Here is a 24,229-nt window from a genome sequence, read left to right as displayed (position 1 = left end):
GAAATCTACTTGTATGCCATTTGCAGAAGAACTTTCTTACTTACATGAGGAAACTGCAGTCATACCTTGTGGGAAGAAAATAAAGCCTAATCCAGAATATTTTTCTGTATGGGCTGAATACTCCACAGACAATAATCGTCATGTGTGAACCATTGACTGTTTCTTCAGTGCTTCTTGTGGAGATCATTTCTTATACTAGCATTTGAGTATCTACATATGGGACTGCACAAGCCGTGGTGTTTCTTTTGCTGGTCAATTTTTAAAAATCCCAGTGGGTTTATCAAATCAAATCTAGCAAGCACAGATCATACTGATTTATTTTTCATTATTCTTCTTTCAAAATTTGCATTAGATTCAACCTTGAAGATGTTTTCTGCAGAATCAAAAATGCTTCAGAGGAGTGTGTCCTTCTCAAGCATGGTCAGTCTTCCAGACCTGTATTTTACTTACTCAGAGTTTAACTCACTGAATTTCTCTGTCAAGAAAATCCTTAGTGCAGCCCAGTGTTGTACAAAGAGCCATTGGGCTATAGCAGGGGTCTGCAACCTGTGGCTCTCCAGATGTTCATGGACTACAATTGGCCATGCTGGCAGAGGCTGATGGGAACTGTAGTCCATGAACATCTGGAGAGCCGCAGGTTGCAGACCCCTGGGCTATAGTATATAACCTGACCTGCTAACTACTATGTAGACTGCTAATATAAATGGGGTAGTCTTGAGCAAGAAGACTGGCCCCCTTTTTCCCCAAAAGAAGTTGTTCTTTAACCTACTATGCAGTTGGTACCAAATAATGAGGATGAAAATGGCTTGGACATTATTGCTGGCCTTTCAACAACAAAAGGATTTTGTTCAAAGTTATAGACTGCCTTGTAAAACCTAATACTACCAACTGGCTAATTACAGAGCAAATGTTAATCTGAATTAAAGAACATGTTACCTAGGCAAGATTAGCTTTCATTTTTTCTCTGTTTTGTGCGCATAAAACAGACAAAAGCACAGAATGTATTTTCTTCACATGACATAATAACAAATGTCTTCCTGCTCTGCACAGGCAGCTTTCATTGACTATTCCTGTGCTGGCTATGAGAGACTCCAAAGCAGTAAGATTTCTCTGTATAGGTGAAAGACCTGCTTTCAAAGCATGTGCCTAGAGCAGGGGTAGGGAACCTGCGGCTCTCCAGATGTTCAGGAACTACAATTCCCATCAGCCCCTACCAGCATGGCCAATTGGCCATGCTGGTAGGGGCTGATGGGAATTGTAGTTCCTGAACATCTGGAGAGCCGCAGGTTCCCTACCCCTGGCCTAGAGGATACCAAAAAGGCTTGCAATGAGATTGCTTAGAACCTATTATTGTGTACTTGTTGTCATGCTCAACGCAGTCTTGTCTGTTTTTGCCACAGGCTTTGTCATCCTGTTTAATTCTTCCAGGGGACTCCACTGTAATATGTTCTTCATGGGACAACAATATGTATGTAAAGCAATTTTATCTGACTCTATAGCACAGTTTTCGCAATAGGCGTTATGTCTAGTGATATTAAGAGTTTCCCTTCTGTATAGAGTACAAGCTTCATTATTTGGCTGTCATGGAAAACATGCCAGTTAACAGTCATGCCAGTTAATCAAATGTTCTAAATACTTCAGCATATTTTTCTATCCTATTATCCAGCCCAGAAGAGTCCGCAGTGACCAAGCCCCACCCCACTGGGACCCTTCCCTTGAGCCACAGAGCCATTCTACACAGCAAACAGGCCTGGGAGTCTTCAGCAGCTTGAGGGACAAGGAGGCACTTGAATATAATGTCAGCTGGCAGTTCCAGCTTTTGGAAACCCAGCAACAGCCAGAGAAATCAAGCTGGTTACAAAAATGGCCAAAGATTCATGGATGTAGTGGCTGAGAGAAGAACTTATTTTATTTATTCTTGCATTTTATATCCCTCCCTTCCCTTTGTGAGCTCCAGGCAGATATTACCAGTTACAATCCTGTTTCTCAATAAAATTGAATAACAACTTTCCAATAAAATTCAGATGACAAATACAACCAATAGCTAAGGGGTAGTAGAATGGCAATAGATCAGGTGATGCATCACGTAGCAGTGCTGGTTTCTCTTCGTTATGTAAAAGTAGAAATATGAAGCTTTTACTGTATTAGAATTACTATTTGAAATTCAGACATTCAAGTGAATTTAAACTTACAAGAATATCTTTCTGAAACACAAAATATTTCCATCTCTTTCATTTTTTCCTGTTTCCTGTTAGTTATTTCTACTCAATTGCCTTTGGAAGACGGCAGGACACCTTAATAGGCCATGATGATGCTGTCAGCAAAATCTGCTGGCACAGTGATCGTTTATATTCTGCATCTTGGGACTCCACTGTGAAAGTATGTACATTTCTTCATGTGATGTGAATTTGTTATAGTTAAAACAATGGGGTAAATCTATAGAGCCAGCGCAGCACTGTGCCTTCTGAGCAAGGGCTGCTAAAGGTCTCTTCCTGCAGTGTTTGTAACATGTTGATAAGGCTAGATACATGAGTTGCCTGCAAGGCGTGTGTGGAGGTTCCCGTATATTCCACAGTTAGACATTCCTGGTAATAAGTAGTACTGAACCTCCCACTCAGTGAGGTATCATTCATATGGCAAGCCATTCCTCACACTGTTGCAGAGCAGAAGCTTTTCAGTTAGACTCCATATAATGAATAGGTCTGCCCATATATGTGCTCCATACATTTTATGAATGGTCTCATTATGGCAGAAGCAGGCACTCAAGTTCTATACTTCCACAAGCAGAAAATATTAGGATCCAAGTCAGATTCCCCTCTCACCCCTTTATGAAATGACGAAACATGAAGAATAAACAAATTGCTCTGAATTAGCCTCAACTTCCAGGCAACAAATACGGTAACTCGAATCTTCAGATACAAATGAAAAGGAAACTTATCTCAGTCCCCTGTAGAACAACCCAAATATTTGTGTTCCAGGTGTGGCACTGTGTTCCCGCAGAACTGTTGGACACTAAGAAACATTTTCAATTGCTTGCTGAACTGGAACATGATGTTAGTGTGAGTATTATTCTGTGTGTAACCCAAAACATTATCTAAAAATCAGGCAGTATCCTAAATAGTATCTGAATCTGCTTACTGGGGTCCAAAGAACCTATTATTATATGTACACATTCAGTGAAATCAACAAATGGCTGCTGTCATGTCACTCATAGAATGTTTTCAAAGGAAAATCAGAATTTTGTCTAATACAGTAGATTAGTGTAACATCATTGAAACTATGAGAATGAACAACAGTTTGCTTTTCCAGTGTGGTTGTGGTTAAGAGCAGGGGGACTCTAATCTGGAGAAATGTGATTTGATTCCCTGCTCCTCCACAAGAGCCGCAGCATCTTATCTTGTGAACCAGATTTGCTTCTGCATTCCTACATTCTTGCTGGGTGACCATGGGCTAGTCAGTTCTGTGGAACTCCCTCAGCCCCACCTACCTCACAAGGCCTCTTGTGGGGAGAAGAAGGGAAGAAGTTTGTAAGCTGCCTTAACAGAAAAGGAATGGGAGGGGTATAAATCCAGACTCTTCTTCTTTAAGATGAGTGCTTTGATTATTTCGACTCTGGGGTAGAGCCTGAGCCATTATTTCTATTTCATTAACAGTGGAGGTTTCCCTCAGTGAAAAGAATGTTTCAGCAGCAGAATATTTTTTGTGTTGGAGGAAGGCTCCTGTTTCTAGAATGGAAATTCTGGATCCATGCCCCAGTTTCTTGTTTTGTGCTTTTACTGTTTATGTGCTTGTCCAAGAATATACTGCTTAATTTTTTAAAATTAAAACATTAAAATTATAATTATAATTTAAAATAAAAAATTAAATTAAATTTTGCACAATCAGAAGGGGGAGAAAGTTGTGAAGATGTATTTTATATAGCCACAACCTGGATGGTCAGGACTGCAAACAGCAGGATACAAATAACTGAAGTGATAGTTTCTTACTACAAAACTCTTCCAAGTAGAAAAATAGGATGGGAATGTAACTTCATGATCAGTACATCTTTTAAACATACTCATTTATCTTGCATTTATGGAAGACAAATAGAAAAATGAACACATCTTTTAAAAAAGACCTATTCATAACATTGCACTGTTGATTTTCGCTGTAGAAATTAAGACGTGGTCAAATTAGTAAAGTATTGATGTGTAATGCAATGGGAATTTTTTCATTCTGTCTTCCTGCCACTAAGGTCTATGTAGAAGACTTTGGCTCATCAGCTTCCACTTAATGTTCTGTTAAAAGCATTTAGTAGGCCAATCCTGAAGGAATAAGTGCAGGGACAACTAAACTGTTTTGTGAATTCTATAAAACGTGACAGGATGTGTGTACCATCCCCATTTCTGTCATTCTGTCCTGCACAGATATTAGGTAAGCAGGACAGCTTTCACCTAGTTCTTAATAAAGGATAACAGGGTAGATGCTAGATGATTGTTTGGAGAAACAGTTCATAATGACAATTTGAAACATTGCCATTCAAGATCATAGATGTCAGTAGATATTGATTTTCAAGGGAGATTATTATCTACAAGTTATTTAGTTTGTTAAAGAGTGCTTGCCTGATGGATGAATGAAGAAATAATATGTGACATGTATTTAATTGTCTAGGTAAATACAATCCACTTGAATGATGCACATACTCTGCTAGCATCAGGAACCAAAGAAGGCATTATTAGTATCTGGGATATTACAACTGCTTCAACATTACATCAGCTTGCTTGCCATACAGGGACTGTCTTTGATGCTGCTTTTAGTCCTGGTATGGTTTTTTAAAGCTTCAACTTCTTAAAACATTTCAGTCTGTCTCCACATAACCTGCTGCCCCTATCTGTAGCTTAATCCTGAATTGAAGAAGAAGTAACCAAGAGGGGTTGTAGTCATTTAAACAAGAAAAGACTTGCAGCCAAATCCCTGGCAGCTGCAGTTAAGTGATAAGTTGAAGGGGCATATTTCCATGCTTGAAATGCTGGAAAGATGTTCCCCTTGAGCTATACGGGCAAAAGGTTTGGCTGGATGTGAATCAACTTTATCTGTTTTATAACCATATGTTTTAGCTTGAGTTCGAAGACCAAGTCTTACCACTTTAAAAAAATGGGGCCATCACAATTTAAAGAGACCATGTGGCACAGCAGCTGAAAGCCAGGCACAAGTTGATCTTTTCTACCTTTCTGTACCGACCCAAAACACTCCTGAAATTCCAGCATAGGAAATTATTGTTTCTTTTGGAATTTTGGGAGTGTTTATGGCCATTCCATACATCCTTCAGACAAACCAAAACTAATTTATGGTTTAATTTCGAATTGGATATATCTGAATGTATCTCCTATTGCAGGGGTCCCCAATCTCATTCAGCCTGCAGGCACATTTGGAACTCAGAGAGTAATGAGTGGAACCACGAAATGCACAAACCACAAAGCGGAAGAGTCAGCCACAAAGTGGCTGCAGTGGACGGAAGTGCCAATCACGAAATGTTGGCGAGTGAGGTTATGCCTAACTCTGATAGTAACACTTAATTTCAGACAGAAGCTCTGTGTAACAGGATGTCTTTTAAAATTCACAAATGGTTTCAGATATTTTATTTCATGCATATAAAATAAGTATACATAATGAGCTAGCCAAACAACTCTCGTCTGGCAATATCTGACACACTTATGCAGAATGAAAAAATGCTTCTCCTGACTTCTACACTTTAGATGAATGCTTCTCACATGAACTCAGACTATTTCAGACTGCAGTGTTTCTTGCATCGATAGCAACTACTATTAAAGGATCTGGGCATCTCTACCCAAGTACATATCTTCCACTCAATTTGTTTTCTCTGCATGTTTCATATCCATAGAGGAAATTTCTTCATTAAAAAAAAATAGTTTTCTAAAACTTCATGCTTACACACTACGACCTCTGTACTAAAGTTATTTTTCTCTTTGTTTAATATTCATCCTTTATGTCTTGTTTGTAGATAGCCGACACCTGCTAAGTACAGGAGAAGATAGCTACTTCAAAGTGACAGATGTACAAACTGGAATGATTATCTCTTCCATGGCTTCAGAGCAACCACAAAGGTATTGCTGTGATATCAGATATTTTGGAAGAAATTGTCATAGATAGACTGTACAGAATTATATCTTGCCATGATAAAGGTGGAATATCTCCTTAAGGGAAAATGTAATGGGAAATTATATGAGTGGTATGGACAAACATAATATACCTGGAACATTTGACAGGCTTAAAAATCTCTTGCCATGATAAAGGTTTATTCTTATGTGTCCTCCAAACTGTTTTTACAGATGTTTCAAGTGGGATGGCAATACTATCTTATCAGGAAGTCAATCTGGAGAATTATTGGTTTGGGATATAGTTGGAGGAAAAATAATAGAAAGAATCAAAGGACATTCAGGTATGTTCTCATTTTTTTAGTAAAACTTTTTTTAATACTCAGTCAATCTAATGCTTATTGTACAATGAACAAGTGGGTAGAAGTTGCACATTTAAATTAACCCCCTTCCTCCTGTGGTTGGTGGGTCATGACCAAATTACGGGCCCCCTTCTCCCTTCCTCCCCTTTTCCCATGGGCCACAAGCACATGATGGGCCCCTTTCCCCTCTCCCTACCCTCCTTTCTAGGGTGGGTGGGCCATGACCATTTGACCGTTCCCCTTCCCCTCTCCCCCTTCACTTCCTTGGGGGGTCATGACCAGATGACCACTGTATGTAGTCCAATATTTGTTTACAGGATCTAGTGGGACCCTCTGAAGGTGGTATATTATGTGTTGGATGACTTGTTCTCGTACTGAAATGTGTTGTTGCTGGCTTGTGAACAGTGATTCTACAGCCCCTCGGGGGAGGGCGGTATACAAATTAAATAAATAAAACCTATAATCTAGGGAGAAAGTCCCATTGAAATAAAAGGGAATTTATTTACCTGTTCCTAACCTTATATGGACAAGTCTTTGTATTTAAAATAAATTGCATTTCAGTGGGATGCAGTTTGCAGTATTAGTACTAAATCAAATATATTCAATCAAAAACTAACCCAACTCATTTGTTGGCAAAATATTTCTCATCTGTAGGTCCGGTGACATCTATGTGGATGAATGAGCGATGTAACAGCATCATCACTGGAGGGGAAGACAGACAAATCATGTTCTGGAAACAGCAGTATTAAGTGCCTTTCCTCATAATGTATATGGGCTTCCAATGTATTTTAAACCACTTTTAAACTGATCTTATCCATATGTATTCAAACGTGTAGAGGTTCAGACCAAGAGTGCTTGGTGCCTCTAGCGTATGTTCTTTAAATTATTCAGTGTCAGTCTATAATATGTGCTTGTATTTCTGTATATCATTGCAACTTGAAATGCTTTCCCAAATTATTCAAATTAAATAAAGACTTATTTTTGGTAAAGGTGACATATTTAGCATCTATAGTTATCCCTACTTTAGTGAAGGCAGGCAACCTCAAGCACTCTGTGCTTTTTAAATTTTTATTAAACCCACAAGTATTATCTCTCGCATTATGTGCAGTCTTAAATATGTTTATGATCTGAACTGACCATGGTGAAGTTGCCACATTTGAAAAGAATATAAAAATGCTGAAGGGGAAACTGGACCTCCAGCATTGGTTTTTCCCCCCTTCCCTGCCCACAACTTATAAATGACTGGGCACTGCAACAGAGCCAACAAGTAGAGTGTGATCTTGGACTTGGTTCTAAATAGGACTTAAGACCTGATAAGAGATGTAAAGGTTATAGACCAGGTGCTTGGGAGCAGCCTCAGCACCAGAAGGCCATTGCTTTCACATCCTGCATGTGAGCAGGAAGGACTTTTTGGGAGACCTGGAGATCTATTTCTGTGCTATTTAAGACTACTAAATACGTGTGACTAGAGAGCTGCTGCAGTCAGCTGCAACAGCTGTGATATGTTTGGGAGTTTTTTGCTAGAGGATGTGGGTAGCTATATCTGCGCAAATGCAAGTCGGTCGCTCCCTTGAAAGAGAAGGTCCAGCAGATTTAGGAGTAAGTATTTACTCTTCAGCCCATTAAGAATGAGGATTTTGTGGACTTAGTGGAGATGATACTAGGTGGGGAACACACCAGGGATCTCTCTTGAGAATGATGACAGAAGATGGCTAATTGGAGGAATGTGACACAGGAATGTGACACATTGGAGGAATGTGACACAGAAGTAGGGGGACTAAGGAGTATGGTGTGAGTTAGAAGCTACAGAATTGATTTGAAACTCTCTCCCTTGTTGGTAAGGATAAGGAACAGGCAAATGATCACCAAAGTCAGTACTTGGAGAATATATGAGTGACATGAAGTCCAGCCCATGGAAGGGCCCCTGTTGAACCCCAGAGATGTGTGGTGGTGGTATGGGACTCACAGCTGAGGGGAAAGCAGTGATTTGTTATACAGTGGAAAGGGAATGGTAAGCATAGTTAGACACACATTCCAGACTTTAAGAAAGCTGATTTCAATAAATGTAGGAAACTGAATGCCAGTGCAAGGAATCAGCATCGGGAAAGGGCTCAGCCTGTATTCCCTGTTGGCTGGATGTCCAGAGGAATTGATTGGCTACTTTGAGAGACAGGAACCTAGGTGAACCACTGGTCTGAGCCAGCAGGACTTTTCTGATCTTAAGTGCCAAAACAACCACATACAGCCCATGGGTACTTCATGCTTCAAGATGGAAGAAAGCAAGAGCACAGTATTTTAAAATTATTTTGATATGGTGACAGCTACAAGGACCTTGTCAGGCAAAGTACAGCCTTTAGTGTTTCATTTCAAAACTTTGTAGGCAATTGTACTACCATCTGAACTGGTGCTAGTTTCCATTATGTTCTCCCACCCACAAAACATTGTTTGCTAGCTTGCAATCTGTGGAACACATTTCTAATAAGGTTAAGAAAGCACCAAGACCATCTTTTTATTCTGAAGTGTTGACTGTTTTAACAAGACCTCCAAATACTGAAAGGGCCAGCCTATACACCACTCACCCAAGCAGCAGCTGAGCCACATAAGGCAGCATTCTACAGCTGGTTCTGGCTGCTTGTTTTAGATTAAGTAATCCAGTATTTGATCACTATGAGTAGTGAGTTCAAATTAAAAATAATCTTATGTCTGAAAAAATTACTGAACAGTGATGAGCCATTTAGTCTACAACTATGAACATCTGGGCAACACTACTGTAACTTGGCTGTTTTGACGGGTGCATTCCCCACACCTGCCCCAGGATATGATAGGGAAAGTATTTAATCATGAGCTTAATGCAATTAGAAAATGAGAAGTTTAGCAACAATTTATTTGAATCAACAGTGAAAGTAAGGTCAAGCATATTATGACCGGATAGCAATAAAAAAAGATTTATATCTAGATGCTCAAGCTTTGCTCCTATTAGAAATGCATGTGGAATGATAACAGTGCTATGCTCAGTTTTATCTGGCATGCTTTTGTAAACATTACTAACACTAGAAGACATCACTGAAGATATTTTTTTCAAGCAGAAAGTACTGTATAAAATCTAATTTATCTGAAAAGAGTACAAAGAGCAGCAACAGGCTTTAATCACAAATAGTAAATACTAACACAGCATACATTAGTTTCCTTCCATCGCTATGGCTTATAGGAAGTGAGAAAATATACAGTATAATGATATGAAAAAGCATTATGTAGTTCTATGTTTTATGAAGCTAGTATAAGGCTACAAACTTCACAGCTGGTAAACAAAGATGGTAACATGTCCGATTGTGAAGTTTCCAGCCCTAAAATCATAACGCAATGCAGCAGCTCTCCTCTTGGGCTTTAAAGGCTCATGTGCAGAACATAAATTCTGAGTGAAGAGTTTAGCCGAGTTCTCATTATTATAGATGCATCCACCACAAAGCAGCACGAATTTTAAACTTCAGGGATGGTGTGATCCATCTTGCCTTTTATAATGCTTGTGGCCATCCTAAAAATAAGAATACATCTTTTTAACGCCAACATTACGTATAATAGACATTCTAATGTCCCGGGGGGAAGGGAAAGCGAAGAATTGCACTTGCTTGACTTGTACTCCTAAAGCAAGAACCAGTTCCTTATATCTGTGGTACAAAAATGCTCACTGTCACAGCTTGAACCTACATACTTCCCCAAAGGTATTATAGTAAAATAATTGTTTTCCCTTACACAGACCCCAAGACAATCAAGGTAAAAAATAAAAGTGTTTGCTAATTTCAGAATATTATAAACCCATCCAAAAATCACAAAACCAGTGTTTCATAGTAGTTAGTCAAACAAGGTTCTAAGAGACCCAAGCTCAAATTCTCACCCTAGTATCTGCATAACATACCACACAGGAGTATGTTGTGAGGATAAAATGAGGCAAGACCAAAAATGGAAGCTGTTTCAGGTACTTAGTAAAGAGAACAGCAGCGTATAAAAATAATAAAATCAGGGCCTGATCTAACAAAAAGGGGGGAAAACCAAATTTGATTTTCTACCAATTGTCCTTCTGCCTTCCCCCATTCCCCATCCATCACTTACAAGCTAGATACAGAAGTACACATAGGCTTGGAGGTGGCAGGCAGCAGAGAGCTGATCTCTGGGCAAGGTCCAGTCTAGCATTAAGCTCTATACTGCCACCTCTACAGTCCATGTAGACTTCAAAAGCTTGGAATTGTTCAGGATCTGATTTAATAGTCCAAAAAAGTCAGGAAGAAGTCCCATTTGGTATGAGATTTTGGCTTTTTTATATTTCTCAAACCCACCCACCCACCCCCGCCCCAAATACTGAGAAAAATGGTACACAGGCCTAAAAACTACTATTGAAATTGAAATATTAATTGCCAATTGTGATCTTCAATAACATTAAATGCATTATCATTTATTGCTGGATAAAGTTGTTGGATCCCAGACAAACTCCCAACATCTATATTTTTCTCATCGTTATGAAGCAATTATTCCATAAAATTAATCCAGTCCTGATAAATCGGTGTACCCTGTAATTTCAAAAAGGCAGGCTAAGGTAGTAACCAATACAATGTTTTACACATACCTCTTTATTATATGTTCAAAAATCTGAGAAGGCATGATGGTGATGGTCACTACATTTCCAGCTGTTGTCAAGATATCTGCAATTTGGGAATCCTGTGAAATGATGTTAGAGATATACTGAGTCCCGAAGGTCTTAAGGAATGTTCTTTTACTGTACTAACAGAAAAAGTTACCATCCAGAAATTTCTTACAATCAGGACTAAAGAAGCAAAAGAAATTACCCATTTCTTTTCAGTAAGCATTCACTTCTTCCATGTCAAAGATTGGCTATTATCTCTAGTTGACCAGCAATAACACATTCATTACTTGTTTGCATTATTCGTAATACATAAAACCACTAATTTAAAAATCAATAATTTAAAAATCAAGAATTTAAATAATTCTGGTAGGCAGAATAATGGATTCAAATCAAATGCCATCATGAATAAAACTGTCTTCTGCTGCCCCTTAAAGGCTGAGCAGAATGGGGGGCAGGTATATCTCTCTTGGAAGTTATTCCAGAAGTGTGCAGTTGTCACTGAAAAGGCCTTTTGTATACCCATCAGACTGTCTTGTTTGGTTGATGGAACACTCGAAAGGGCCTCTCTCTGTGATCTTAATTCCCAAGCAGGACCGTATGGGAAAAGACATTGTTTCAGATACTCTGGTCCCAAGCCATGTAGGATAGGATACGGCCCCCATTAAAAAACAGACTTTGTTCTTTCCATTTCAAGAGTCGCTCACTCTCTATGGTACATGGGGCAGCAGACCTATTTTTATCCCCTAGCTAAAGTTCTCTCTGCAATAAGACCCAGCCATAACCTTGGCAGCAAAATGTGCAGCCTGCTCCAAAAGAGGAAACAAGTATTTCCCCACCACTGTCTGCAGAGGTGCGTACAATTGTTTAACAGTACAAAATAAAATAAACTTCTGAACACTGCATTGCTGGGCATCTGAGGCAATACAGATTTCTTCATCTAGGACATGTTCCATGCTGACAATATTTCTCTGGAAACATGGCCACAATAACATCATAAAAACAAGTTTAAACATAAGAAGTAGGGTAATTTTTTTAAAATAAAAGATTGTTACTCACTTTAAGGCCAATTACATTCTGTCCGTTGATTTCACAGATGGTATGTTCAGTCAGGAGTCCATTTCTAGCAGCAGAACTGTCTTTTACTATTGAAGTTATCTTTCCATTTTTGAATATGAAGCCAACATGTCCTGTGCTATCTTTGTGCATGGTAATAGTTCGCTCAAAAGGCCTATTAGGGGAAAAAGTACAGTGTTCATGGTAACTCGTTTGGAATAGCGGTTAAAGTGTCAGCTTAGGATCTGGGAAGCCCAAGTTCAATTTCCCACTATTGCTGGGTAACTGGCCAGGTCACATACTCTCAGCTCACCCTACCTCACAGGACTGCCATGAGGATAAAATGGAAAAGAGAAAGGTTTAGCCTGCTTTAGGGAGAAAAGTGGGGTATAAATTGAAGTCAATCATAAGCTATCCATCTCTCATCTATATACAAATTAATTAATCCCACCAGTAGACTATGATCAGAACAAATTAAGCACAGTGTAAAGATATTCCTTAACCACTTCTCTATTGATAAAAACAGACTAAAATTAGCCTTAACACCCAACTATAACTTTTCTAGAAGTTTTTACCTGTCACGAACAATCATTGAAATTCTCTCTCCAGGTATTTGCTTCAGAACTTTATGAGCCTTGTCAGAACTCCATCCTGCACAGTTTTCACTGTTGATTTGCAGAACCTGGTCCCCAAACCTCAGCCCAGACAGCGATGCTGGAGAGTTTGCCTGAACCAACTGGACAAATATACCCTAAACACAAAGACAGAGCTATGAATCAAACAAGAAATCAAACACCACTAAGATCTACCAAATGCATTTTGAAAAGTTAAGTACAGGATGGAGTTGGTGGCTAGTGAGCAGAATTGGACTTTTAAAAAAAGCTGGTGGTAGTTTAGTAAAACTCCACTTGTTTTGTTTTGCCAGGTTCCATACATTAAAAACAAATAAGTCTCTTATCAGTAGAAGGAACAGTGTATTGAAAGGTATCTGGGAAACAACACCATTTAAGAATGGTAACAAGTTTTCCTTTAATCTCCTGATAAATAATATTAAATACTTTGGCTTGGATCCAATTAGAATTTCAACAGACAGAAATCCTTGCACCCATAGAAATATTGCCTGGCTCTAAACCTTTAAATTCATGTTTGCCTCAAACTCCCTTAAACCATTTGTGTTTAAAATTCAGTCTTTAGTTGGATACAAGGCGATATACCAGAGTTTCATACATACATTGTCTACTGATTTAAGACGAAGTCCAATTTTTCCATCCTGATCTTTACACAAGATTATTTCACGAATCCCTTGCTTAATTTCTGCTCGACGAATGCCAACATCACTTCCAGTTACTGGAGCCACCATGTAATTCACCGCTGAAGGTCTTGCAACAATCTGAGGATTAGATAATGTATGTAAATCATAGCAGCATTAAGTCTCCGCAGGTTTTTGATTTAAGATGAACCATAATTTCAATAGGTACAGGAGCCCTGGCCTTTTTTTTTTTTTTTTGCACTTTGGCAAAAACTTCTGGCATCAATACTAGAGCTGCAACAGCTAAAAGGCATCACAGAACAGTGGTATTTTGGGGAGGAAATGTCTGCGTCCACAATCGGTGGAACAGTATTTCTGTGCTTGCATTTTTAGCACTCTTATAAGAAGGGTGGGGCAAAAAACCCCCAACATCAACAATTAACCTTAGAAAATCAGATGCCAAACTCAAAAGAGGAATTTGCTCACTGGACTGACACTTACCCCCTGAGAATTAGCAGCAGGAACCACTGCCAAGTTTCTCTGTATCTCTTCTTCATTCAGACTCAGACCCATATACTGGGAAAGTTCTGGATACAGTTTTGGATATAAACCTACAGAAAATAAAACAATTTCAAACAGTGATTTAGGAAGCAGAAATAAAAAGGCTGCACAACTACCAGGAGATAAAAATAAGGTCAAGGGCGATAGTGCAAAATAGGTAAAAATATATTTTATTACTCAGATAAAAATTCCCCAAGTGTTCTGTCCAAGAGGCTTCTTCAGGGGAATCTATAATATATAGTGTGTGATTATATTACTGAGTATATAAAAATAATTATTTACTTAAAATTATACAAGCAGAAAAAAAATACTTTTTTCTCATGAACATAGTGTCCAGGATGAATAAGCTCTAGCAGTTTTGTAGAACCTGTAGTCTGACTTCAAATATGTTTTATCTGTTTGTATAATTCTTACTAAATAACTAATTATGCATAGGGAATTTTTGCCGGAGTAATAAAACAGATATTAACCTATTTTGCACCATTGCCCTTGGACTTATTTGTATCTTTCATAAAATATTTAGGACCTACTGAGATTATACTTTCCAGCCCTCTGCTCCAGACACTCCAGAATGTAACAGGATCCAGTAAACCTACCCCTCCTTCACACCACTAAATAATACTGCTATTTATTCAACTAGTCAACTGGTATATGTTCTAATATTCACATACCCAGAGACAACTGTTTAATGCTGAGAAGCTGAAGCAGGTCTCATGGCATGTAACTGATAACCATACTATAGATTCTGTTCCAAAACTCTAACACAATGGAAAAAGTAAAATACTCAATTCAATTCACAGAAAACAGGAATATAAAAGAATGACCAATATTTCTTAAAAATGAGATCCAGAGAAATTACTCCAATTCTGCTAACAAATTTATTAGAATGTCTTTTAGAAGAAAGTACAAACAGTTCTGATTTTTTTTTGCTATGCATGCAGAAGTAAGCTCACAGTGAAAGGTGATACTTTAAGAATCACAGAGCTGCTTGTTTCTTTAACAAATGTAAACAGAATTATGTTTTTCATGTTTCTTCCTCTGCAACCTTTCCAATTCACGGATCTTGGAAAACAGGTGTAAAGTCAAAAGAAATAAGCTAATAAAATGCAAGGAGTCACAAAAACCACCAGCTGTTTAGAACATTAAGAACCTTGCTAACAACAATGAAAATATTCATAGCATTAAGAACTTAAGCCCCAATTCATTACGAAACCTTGTCTTTCTATGAATTGTACCTCTAGTCTTGTTATTGCAACAAGGACTGTATTTTACTATGATGCAAATTTTCTCCCTTTTACTTTTCCACACACCACAGTAACTTACTTCCATCTTGAAAAGCAGGTGCTGAGGCTTCGGATAAAATTGCCGGATTGGCAGGATTTGAAGAGAAAGCTGTCTGTGCCTACATAACAAGAAACACACTTCATGAAATTTTTAAAAAAACACTTCAAAAAGCATTATGAAAAGATATTCACAAGGTAAATCTGCCTTCAAAAATCCATTTTCTCCATCTATTTTTAAACATACCTGGATCACTTTGTCCACTTTCAAATCTTCCAAGGAAGGATACAGTGACATTTTCACACACTTTCACTACAGAAAGAAAAAATAATAATTGTTCAATTCAAGATGGTTACATATATTTTGGATGCCACACTGGAGCCACCGGGGGTGGGGGGGTGGGGACATGAGGATACTATCCCATGGTGCTCTCTGATCAAGCTGAGTTTGGAACTAACCTTTCTATTTTTAAAAACATTCTAGGCGGATGTTCATTTGCAGCCCAATCCAGACCGTGAGGTGGCAGGGGACAGCGCAGGCACTTCCAGAGGGCTTCCAATTGAAAATTCCAGCCATCTGAAAGCTCTTCATAGGGCTCAATGGAATTAACTCTTGTCAACTGTCCTGCTAGTGTTCCCAATTAGAGTCAGTGCCACCTCCAGGAATGCCCCTCAAAACTCCAAGCTGCACTGGCCTCCATGTTAAGCTGGTGCAGCTGTGGAAGTGGCGGCTGCAAGTGGGCCGGGCACCATGAAGCCCTACACTGCCTGCCTGTATCCCTATTTGCCCTCACGGTCAATGTAAATCCTGCTTATGCCGGGTAACGGCAAATGCGACAGCGAGAGCCAGCACCATATCCTGTTTATACTGTACTCCATCACTGCGACACAAAGTATATTAGACAATGTACATCAATGCAACTAATAGGGCAATACATCTAATAAGCAATGCAATATCTGTATGGCTTTACTTCATTATAATTATTATTTAATGACTGGGTATGAGATGATACAGTGTGAAAATTATTTTATATATAACTTAAGAAGTGCAAGGAGTCCGTTTGACTTCTATAAAAACACTGAAGATCCTTTGGCTAGAACGGTCTTCTTCGCACTCCTGGTGAAGCTGTTTGAAACAGTGAAACAGGGACTAACTGGGGATTTGTCAATTAACTTAAGAAAAGCAGTTAATAAACTTTAAACCAAGTATTTAAATTTCAGTATACAAGATACACAAAGACAACTTGAATTTCTTTAAAGGGCCTTGATCAAATAAGTACCTTAAGAAAAGCGTTCCAACGGCCCAATCCACAGGGCACAGGTGGCCAGGGATGGCACCACTACCAAACCGCCTCCAGAGGGCTTAGAGGCAGCGTTGGGAGGCTGCAAATACCAGAAACTTCCTGGCCGTCTTAAAGTCCTTCATAGGTCAAAAAGGACTTATGCATTCCTAGCTCCAAAGCCTGGTGGAAGCCGACTAAAGTCAGCTTCACTCTCAGGAACGCCCCCAGCAGCTCTAGGGGTCAGGTTCTCTTCTGCGTTTGGAGCCACTGAGGTCTGCAGTGCCCACACGCCTCAGTTTGCCCTCCCCACCAGCATGTGCCATCTACACCAACAAGGTGGACGAGCACACCTGTGTTCCCCACCAGCATGTCCCATCTACACCAGTGATGGTGAACCTTTTCGAGACCGAGTGCCCAAATTGCAACCCAAAACCCATTTATTTATCGCAAAGTGCCAACACAGCAATTTAATTTGAATACTGAGGTTTTAGTTTAGAAAAATTTTCGAGGCGTGCGTTACTCAGGAGTAAGCTTGGTGGTAGTCAGTGGCTTTGCTTTGAAGCAACGGTGGAACTCTTCCAACGGGTGAATCACAACCCTAGGAGGGCTTACTCAGAAGCAAACCCCATTGCCAGCAACTGAGCTTACTCCCAGGTAAAGGATCGCGCTTTGGTTCTTCGCATGAAAATCAGTTTAACAGCGTTTAACAGGGTTATCTACACTTCTTCCCCCAAACTAGGTCTTAGGTTTAATGCTAATAATCGAGCCCAGCAGCCCAGGCCAGCCTAGATATGTGTGTGTGTGCGGGGGGGCGGGGGGCTGACTCTGTTTGCGAGTGCCCATAGAGAGGGCTCTGAGTGCCACCTCTGGCACCCGTGCCATAGGTTCGCCATCACTGATCTACACCAACGAGGTGGGTGAGCACACCTGCACCAGCTCCAAGAGATCATTCAGTCCCTCCCCATCACCACTGCACAGGATTGGGCTGTGAGCCAAGTATTTCAAACTCAGCATACAAGACATAAAATGACAATTTAAGTTTTCTAAAATACTTTGTTCTATGTAACCTGTAACAGTCATTCTTGTATATAAACACTTATTGTATATAATAATTTTAAATACAACTTGTGCTGAGAATTTGTTGATTTAGAGTACTATTTCCAATATATTGCAGTAGAATTATCAGGATTTAATTATACATTCTAAATGATGTCTCTGCGTGAACACATCAAGAGTTAATACAGTCGTCCCTCCCACACTGCAACTTTCCACATTGTGGTTTTCCAGATTGCAGTTTTCTCTTCTAGCCTCAACAGCTGAACACTATCCAACACAACCCCAGAGCCATGATTACCTGGAGGCCTGGGGCAGGAGAGAGGCTGAGGAGACAGTAGGGCTGGCAGGAAGCTTAAAACCATTCCCAAGCTTCAGCCAGCCAGCAGGAGCTGATGGAAACAAGCAAGACTGGCCCGGCGATGTGGAGTAGTGGCGAGGGCTGAGAGCCTGGGGTGAGCCACGGATGGCATGAAGACTTGACTGCTGGAGAAGGAAGCAGAGTCTGGCCCACAGCATCTGCTTCTCCCAGGCCGCAGTTCAAAACCAGGATGGCCAAAGAGTGGCTGGGGGAGGAGAATGGCCTTAAAGGGCAAGACAGAGGAACAGCCCAGCCCCAGTTTTCCACACTGAAAAATGTGCCGCACCCCGAACCCCAACAATGTTGGAGGAACTGTACGACACTTAATTTCTGAAATACAGAGAATAACCACTTTACCTTCCCTATTTTAAAACTAACTTGAAATCTCAGGAATATCTTTTATAGGCCAACACACACTAATTCCAAACCAAAACACATTGTTTCTTCATTCCATTTTGACTTCACTTTTCCCCAATCCCATTGTATTCTCACAATGATCCAGAAAACAATTAAAACTTTGCAAAAAAAAATTATGTCCTAGTTCAATGTCCTTTACAAATTCATTTAAAGAATAGTCTGCTGAGTTATTCTTAGAGCAGGAAGTAGCCAAATTGTATCAAAGTCCCACTAACCACCACTTGGGCCAGGCAAGGGACGAAATTAAAGAAATAATTACAAAATAAAGTTTTCTACAATAATAGCTTAAGATTTTCCCATCAGGAGTGCAGAAAACTCACTACACAGACAAATCATATTTTGGGGGAAGTCTCCAAATCAGTAAAATGAAACTATAACGATTACGGAAGCAAAAAAGTCTGTCAATTTGCACGTTTAAGCGCTGTACCTTCTGACATATGGTGACCCTATGAAGTCATAGAATCATAAAATTGGAAGAAACCCCAAGGGTCATCAAGTCCAACCCCCTGAAATGCAGAAACACACTATCAAAGCACTCCCAACATATGTTCATCCAGCCTCTGTTTAAAAACCTCCAAAGGAGGAGACTCCACAACTCTCTGAGGCAGTGAATTCCACTGTCAAACAGCCCAGAAAGTCAGGAAGTTTTTCCTAATGTTTAGGTGGAATCTCTTTTCCTTCACCTTGAATCCATTACTCCGTGTCCTAGTCTCTGAGACAGCAGAAAACAAGCTTGCTCCCTCTTCAACATGACATCCCTTAAAATTTTTAAACATGGCTATCATGTCACCCCTTAACCTACACTTATCCAGACTAAACATCCCCAGCTCCCTAAGCCTCTCTCCGTACGGCATAGACTCCAGATCCTTAACCATTTTGGTTGCCCTCCTCTGGACCCGCTCCAGCCGGTCAATATCCTTCCAAACTGCGGTGCCCAGAACTGTACACAATATTCCAGGTGAGGTCTAACCAATGCAGAATACAGAGATACAATTACATTCCTCAATCTTGACACTATACTCCTGATACAGCCCAAAATCGCATTGACTTTCTTGGCCGCCACATCACACTGCTGACTCATGTTAAATTTGTGGTCTATTAAGACACCCAGATCCCTTTCACATGTAGTGTTGTCAAACCAAGTGTCACCCATCCTATATCTGTGCATTTAATTTTTTCTGCCTAAGTGTAGTATCTTACATTTATCTCTGTTGAAATTCATTTTGTTTGTTTTGGCCCAACTCTGTAATGCGCCCAGGTCATTTTGAATTCTGACTCTGTCCTGGTATTAGCTACCCCTTGTAATTCGGTGTCATCTGCAAATTTTCTTAGCATGCCCTCTATTCCATCATCCAAGTCGTTGATAAAAATATTGAATAGCATTGGGCCGAGGACAGAACTCTGTGTCACCCCACTAGTCACTCCTTTCCAGGATGAAGGTGAGCCATTCATAAGCACCCTTTGAGTTCGGTCAGTCAACCAATCACAAAACCATCTAACAATAGCATTGTCTAGTCCACATTTCACTAGCTTACTTGCAAGAATATTATGGGACACCTTGCCAAAAGTTTTACTAAGGTATGCTACGTCCCCAGCATTCCCTTCATCTACCAAGTTTGTCACTCTATCAAAAAAAAAGAGATAAGACTGGTCTGGCATGATTTGTTTTTTAGAAACCCATGCTGATTTTTTGTAATCAATATTCCCTTCTAAGTGCTGGCAGACCATCCGTCTAATGATCTGCTCCAGAATCTTCACTGGTGTTGATGTCAGGCTGACTGGACTGGAGGGTAATTATTTTGAAGATGGGACTTCTCCTGTTCTCCAAGATGAAAGCAAGTGGTTCTGAGATTACTTCTGCGAGTTCTTTTAATATCCTGGGATGCAGTTCATCAGGCCCTGGAGATTTGAATTCGTTTAAAGTAGTCAGTTATTCCTGCACTACTTCTTTATTTTGTGCTGAATTTCTTCTACTGTATCTTCTGTTTTATTTTCCCCTGGATGAGCAGCATTTCCTTTTTGGGAAAAGACTGAGGCAAAGAAGATGTTAAGTAGTTCTGTCTTTTCTCCATCCCCTGTTAGTATTTTGCCATCTTCTCCATGCAGTGACTCTATCCTATCATTTTTAATGATCTCCAAAATTTCCTATCTAACAGCATTTCTCAGGTCTTGCAAACTGTGGGCTAGGGCTTCCATCCATCTTTTCTTGTAATATACTCTGCATAGAGTATTGGGGAGATAAAATATATTCTTGTCTGATACTTTGGCCAATTGGAAACCATATGTACTTTCCTAATAGCAGCCTCTTATCTTGCATACAGGTTGCACATCAAAACAATCAGATGCTGAACTAGCCATAGCCTTTCATGATTCACACAGTCAAAAGCTTTGCTGTAATCTATGAAACACAAACTGATTTTCTTCTGGAATTTTTTCATATGTTCCTGCAACCAAAGTAAATTTGCAATATGATCTCTGAATCCAGCTTGAATATCAGGCATTTCCAGTTCAACATACGGGAAGTAAAATTTTGAGCATCACCATCTGAGAAATGAAGGAGGTGGACTGATAGTAGCTGCAGCCTTTGACATCTCTTTTCAGAACTGAAATGTAAATTGAGCATTTCTAGTCTGTGTGCCATTGTTTTGTTTTCCAGATTTGTTGCCATATTTGTGTTAAGATTTTGATGAACTCCATTTCTGTACCTTACAAGAGCTGTAATGGCATCCCATCTACTGGTGATCTGTTTCTCACTGCAACTTTCTTCACTTTCTATTATGAAATATTCTTCTTTAAAAGTTTGTTCTGGAAAGGAGATTGTCAACTCTTTTGTACAGTTCTTCAATGTACTGTTCCTACATTTTCTTTATTTCGTCCTGTTTAGTTATTGTAGTTCAGTGTTTATCCTCCACTACGACTAACCATGCTTTAAATTTCCCTTGATTTTTTGGATCTAGTGGAAGAGATCTCTTAATTTTTCTATTACACATGCTGAGCAGCTTTGTTCTTTCCTTTGGTATCCATTCACATCAACAGCTGAATGTTCTTCTGGCTTTAGGCTAGTTGTATCATTAAGATTGTAACTACTGGTTGTTGTCCTCAGCTCATACCCAGGGGCGAAGTGAGGGGGAACTGCGCCTGGGGCATGCATGTGCCCCACGCTCCAGCCACACCCCAGAATGTCCCTACACAGGTACGTACCTGGGGCATTGTGTCCCCCTGCCCCGTTGCTGCTATGCCACTGCTCATACCCAGCAGCTGACTGAGTGCCATCCAACCTGGGGATTCCATCTTCAAGCACTATATTAGGCACTATCAGGCAAATGTTGCTGGAATGCTTTATTTTATATAATTTATATTATTATTATGGTGGTTATAAATTATTGATATATTTTATGTTTTGATTCACCCTGAGTCCTCCTCTTTTTCATCACAGTTTGCCTCATCATAGGGTTTTGGAGGTAAGAGATAGTCAGAAGTGGTTTAACATTGCCTTCTTCCGCAGGCAGCAGGGATAGCGGAAGTGGCACAGCCATTATCTAAGCAAAATCCCCAGCCATTTAGGTTTTGACGCCATCTACTGCTGCTTTAATGTTCATGCTTTAATGGTTTTAATGATGTTTTTATTACTGTTTTAACTTTTGACATTGTTGTTTGCCACCCTGAGCCCTGTTGGGGAGGGTGGGTATAAAGGCAAATATAAATAAATAAATATTTATGTGGTTGTAACTATTGTTGCTTCATAGTTTATGATATTATAGCGACTGATGATTGTTGGTTATCATGCTAGGTTATTGTGTTCATAATGTTATACTTTATTATTCTATGCTTATTGTTATTTATAATGTTACATTTAGGATGCTATGTTTTGATGTTATAATGTAATGCCTATGATGTTATGACTTTATGTTGTCTGATCCTTGTTTATTGATATTATGTTTTTGATGTCTGTAGTATGATGTTTTTGATTTCTGATATTGTTATTATCCTGCTGTGCAGCACCCTGAGCCTTTTGGGGGAGAGCAGTACATAAATTAAACATACTGTACCATACCGTAATACTGCTACCCAATAGCCACCCTTCAAGGATTCCTTCACCCCCATAACCTTTGGAACTGTTTGTTCTCTTTTGCTGATGTGGCCACTGACCACTGAAGAGAGTGGATGCATTTTAGTTGAGTGTCCTCCCTGAGTGACTCTGCTAGTAGTTTAGCCTTTTGACAGAGTCTAGGCCACTTAAGGTATAGCTCTCAGCTTCACTATCCCACACAATCCCTCCCACCGCATTAATGTGAGTGTCCAATTTAGTTAATTGAAAATACTAATGATATAGCACTGTACAGTCACTTAGTTAATTTAGAGCAAAATAAATCAGTGAGCATGTACATTGTGCCACCATATTATTTGAGAAACTACACACATTGACCAAACATCATCTAAGTTCTGAAATTGACAAACTGGAGATTACATTCAGAAGTCAGATACATGGGGGCTGTGGCTCAGCAGGAGAGCATCCGCTTGGCATGCACAAAGTCCTACATTTAATCCCAGTTATTTATTTAATTATATTTATTGCCCACCCTCCCTCTGTCAGTCAAAGAAGACAAGAACAACCTTCATGGACCAATGGTGTGATTCAATCTAAGGCAACTTCCTAGGTACAGCTTTCAATAACAGATGGTGTAGTGGTGAGAGTGTTGGAATCCAGAAGACCCATGTTCCAGCCCCCCAATCTGCCACGAAAACCTAATGGCTGTTTTTGTCAGCCCACGCCACCTCACAGGGTTGTTGTGAAGAGAGACAGGGGGAACAGTGTAAACGACTTTGAGTCTCCACTGGGCATAAAGGGGAGATATAAATAAAATATCTAAACAAATAAACAAAAATGCCCCCAGCATGCCAAGTAAGAAAAAAATTCTCAGTACCAAGCTGGAAGCTGCCAATCAAACTACCACCGCACTACCTGGGACCCTCCGAGTATGCTTGCTACAGACATCGTCCCACGTATCCCGTTCTGATTCAGCAGCCACAGCGGTGCACCACCCACGAAAACAGGAATACTTCCTTCTTTCACTTCTGAGTAAATACTTTACGTCATTAATCGGAATGAACGGGAGTCGTTCTTGGTCCCTGGCTCTGCTTCCCTCTCCTCCGCCCTTTCTTTCCTTTCCCCCCCCCCCCCCCGGTCTCCACCTCCACCGAGACGGAGAGTAGCAAAGCTGGAACCCAGCCGTAGCCCCGCAAAACCTCTCAAAAGACTGGGAGTCCAGCCAAGGCATCCTCGCCTCCCTCGTGAGATTCAACGGAGGGACCCATTCCCTTCCTTTCCCCCCTTTCATAGGCTACAATTAAGGCGGGGTCTGTCCCCTTTCAGCCCTAGCATCAGCGAGGAGGCAGGCGACGAGTGCTTCTGAGAATGCGGAGAGAGCACAAGCCCCTCGTCACCAAGAGCAGCAAGTACCCCACCCTTCCGACTGCAGGACCCTCAGAGGCGGCCCTCACACATCCCCCACTCAGGGCCCTCCGAGAAAGAGGATCGGCCGCTCGGACCTCGACCCTCAGTGCCGGAGGGAAGAGGCGGCCCTCATACATCCCCCACTCAGGGCCCCCCGAGGAAAAGGCTCGGCCGCCCCGACCTCGGCCTCCCCCAGCGCCTTTCGGCTCGAGGCACAGACCGAAGGCCGGCTTTTGAGAATCGAGATACTCACCAAGCGGGAGGGCAGCGAATCACTCTCCAGACCGTTAGGCCAAGAACAATTCCTCAGCGGAGGCTCTTTCTTTAGCTGCTAGCGCAGCTTCTGAAGAGGAGGCGGAGGACGAAACCAAACGAGCAGCCCTGCGCATGCGCGTCCCCAGATGCTCGTGACACGAAGGAGCTG

The 24,229-nt window shown here is 40.4% G+C and overlaps 2 protein-coding genes across 5 annotated transcripts in view; one reads left to right on the top strand and one right to left on the bottom strand.

Annotated features, from left to right (window-relative positions):
• NSMAF (neutral sphingomyelinase activation associated factor) overlaps positions 1-7,451 on the top strand; it is a 42,410-nt gene extending 34,959 nt beyond the window's left edge. For 3 of the 4 annotated variants that reach the window (XM_048507287.1, XM_048507286.1, XM_048507288.1), the window contains 8 exons: positions 353-420; positions 1,401-1,468; positions 2,256-2,379; positions 2,979-3,059; positions 4,651-4,801; positions 6,002-6,104; positions 6,330-6,439; positions 7,112-7,451. In XM_048507287.1, the coding sequence (XP_048363244.1) occupies positions 353-420; positions 1,401-1,468; positions 2,256-2,379; positions 2,979-3,059; positions 4,651-4,801; positions 6,002-6,104; positions 6,330-6,439; positions 7,112-7,206 (800 nt within the window). In that variant the 3' untranslated portion in view covers positions 7,207-7,451. Of the gene's footprint in view, positions 1-352; positions 421-1,400; positions 1,469-2,255; positions 2,380-2,978; positions 3,060-4,650; positions 4,802-6,001; positions 6,105-6,329; positions 6,440-7,111 lie in introns of those variants that run through there. The other variant, XR_007245402.1, reaches the window with a different exon arrangement.
• Positions 7,452-9,320: 1,869 nt separating this feature from the next.
• Positions 9,321-24,209, bottom strand: LOC125438771 (syndecan binding protein). The gene is made up of 9 exons (XM_048507290.1): positions 24,059-24,209; positions 15,484-15,549; positions 15,280-15,358; positions 13,897-14,006; positions 13,378-13,536; positions 12,722-12,897; positions 12,150-12,321; positions 11,076-11,167; positions 9,321-9,989 (listed from the first exon to the last, which is right to left on the bottom strand). The coding sequence occupies exons 2-9, from the start codon at positions 15,532-15,534 to the stop codon at positions 9,935-9,937; spliced, it is 894 nt and encodes a 297-aa protein (XP_048363247.1). The 5' UTR covers positions 15,535-15,549; positions 24,059-24,209; the 3' UTR covers positions 9,321-9,934.
• Between the last annotated feature and the right edge of the window lie 20 nt (positions 24,210-24,229).

The sequence above is a fragment of the Sphaerodactylus townsendi genome, linkage group LG09 (assembly GCF_021028975.2).
Source record: "Sphaerodactylus townsendi isolate TG3544 linkage group LG09, MPM_Stown_v2.3, whole genome shotgun sequence".
NCBI classification, from domain to species: domain Eukaryota; kingdom Metazoa; phylum Chordata; class Lepidosauria; order Squamata; family Sphaerodactylidae; genus Sphaerodactylus; species Sphaerodactylus townsendi.
Note: the sequence above shows the minus strand (reverse complement) of the source record. Positions and strands in the feature narration are given on the sequence as shown.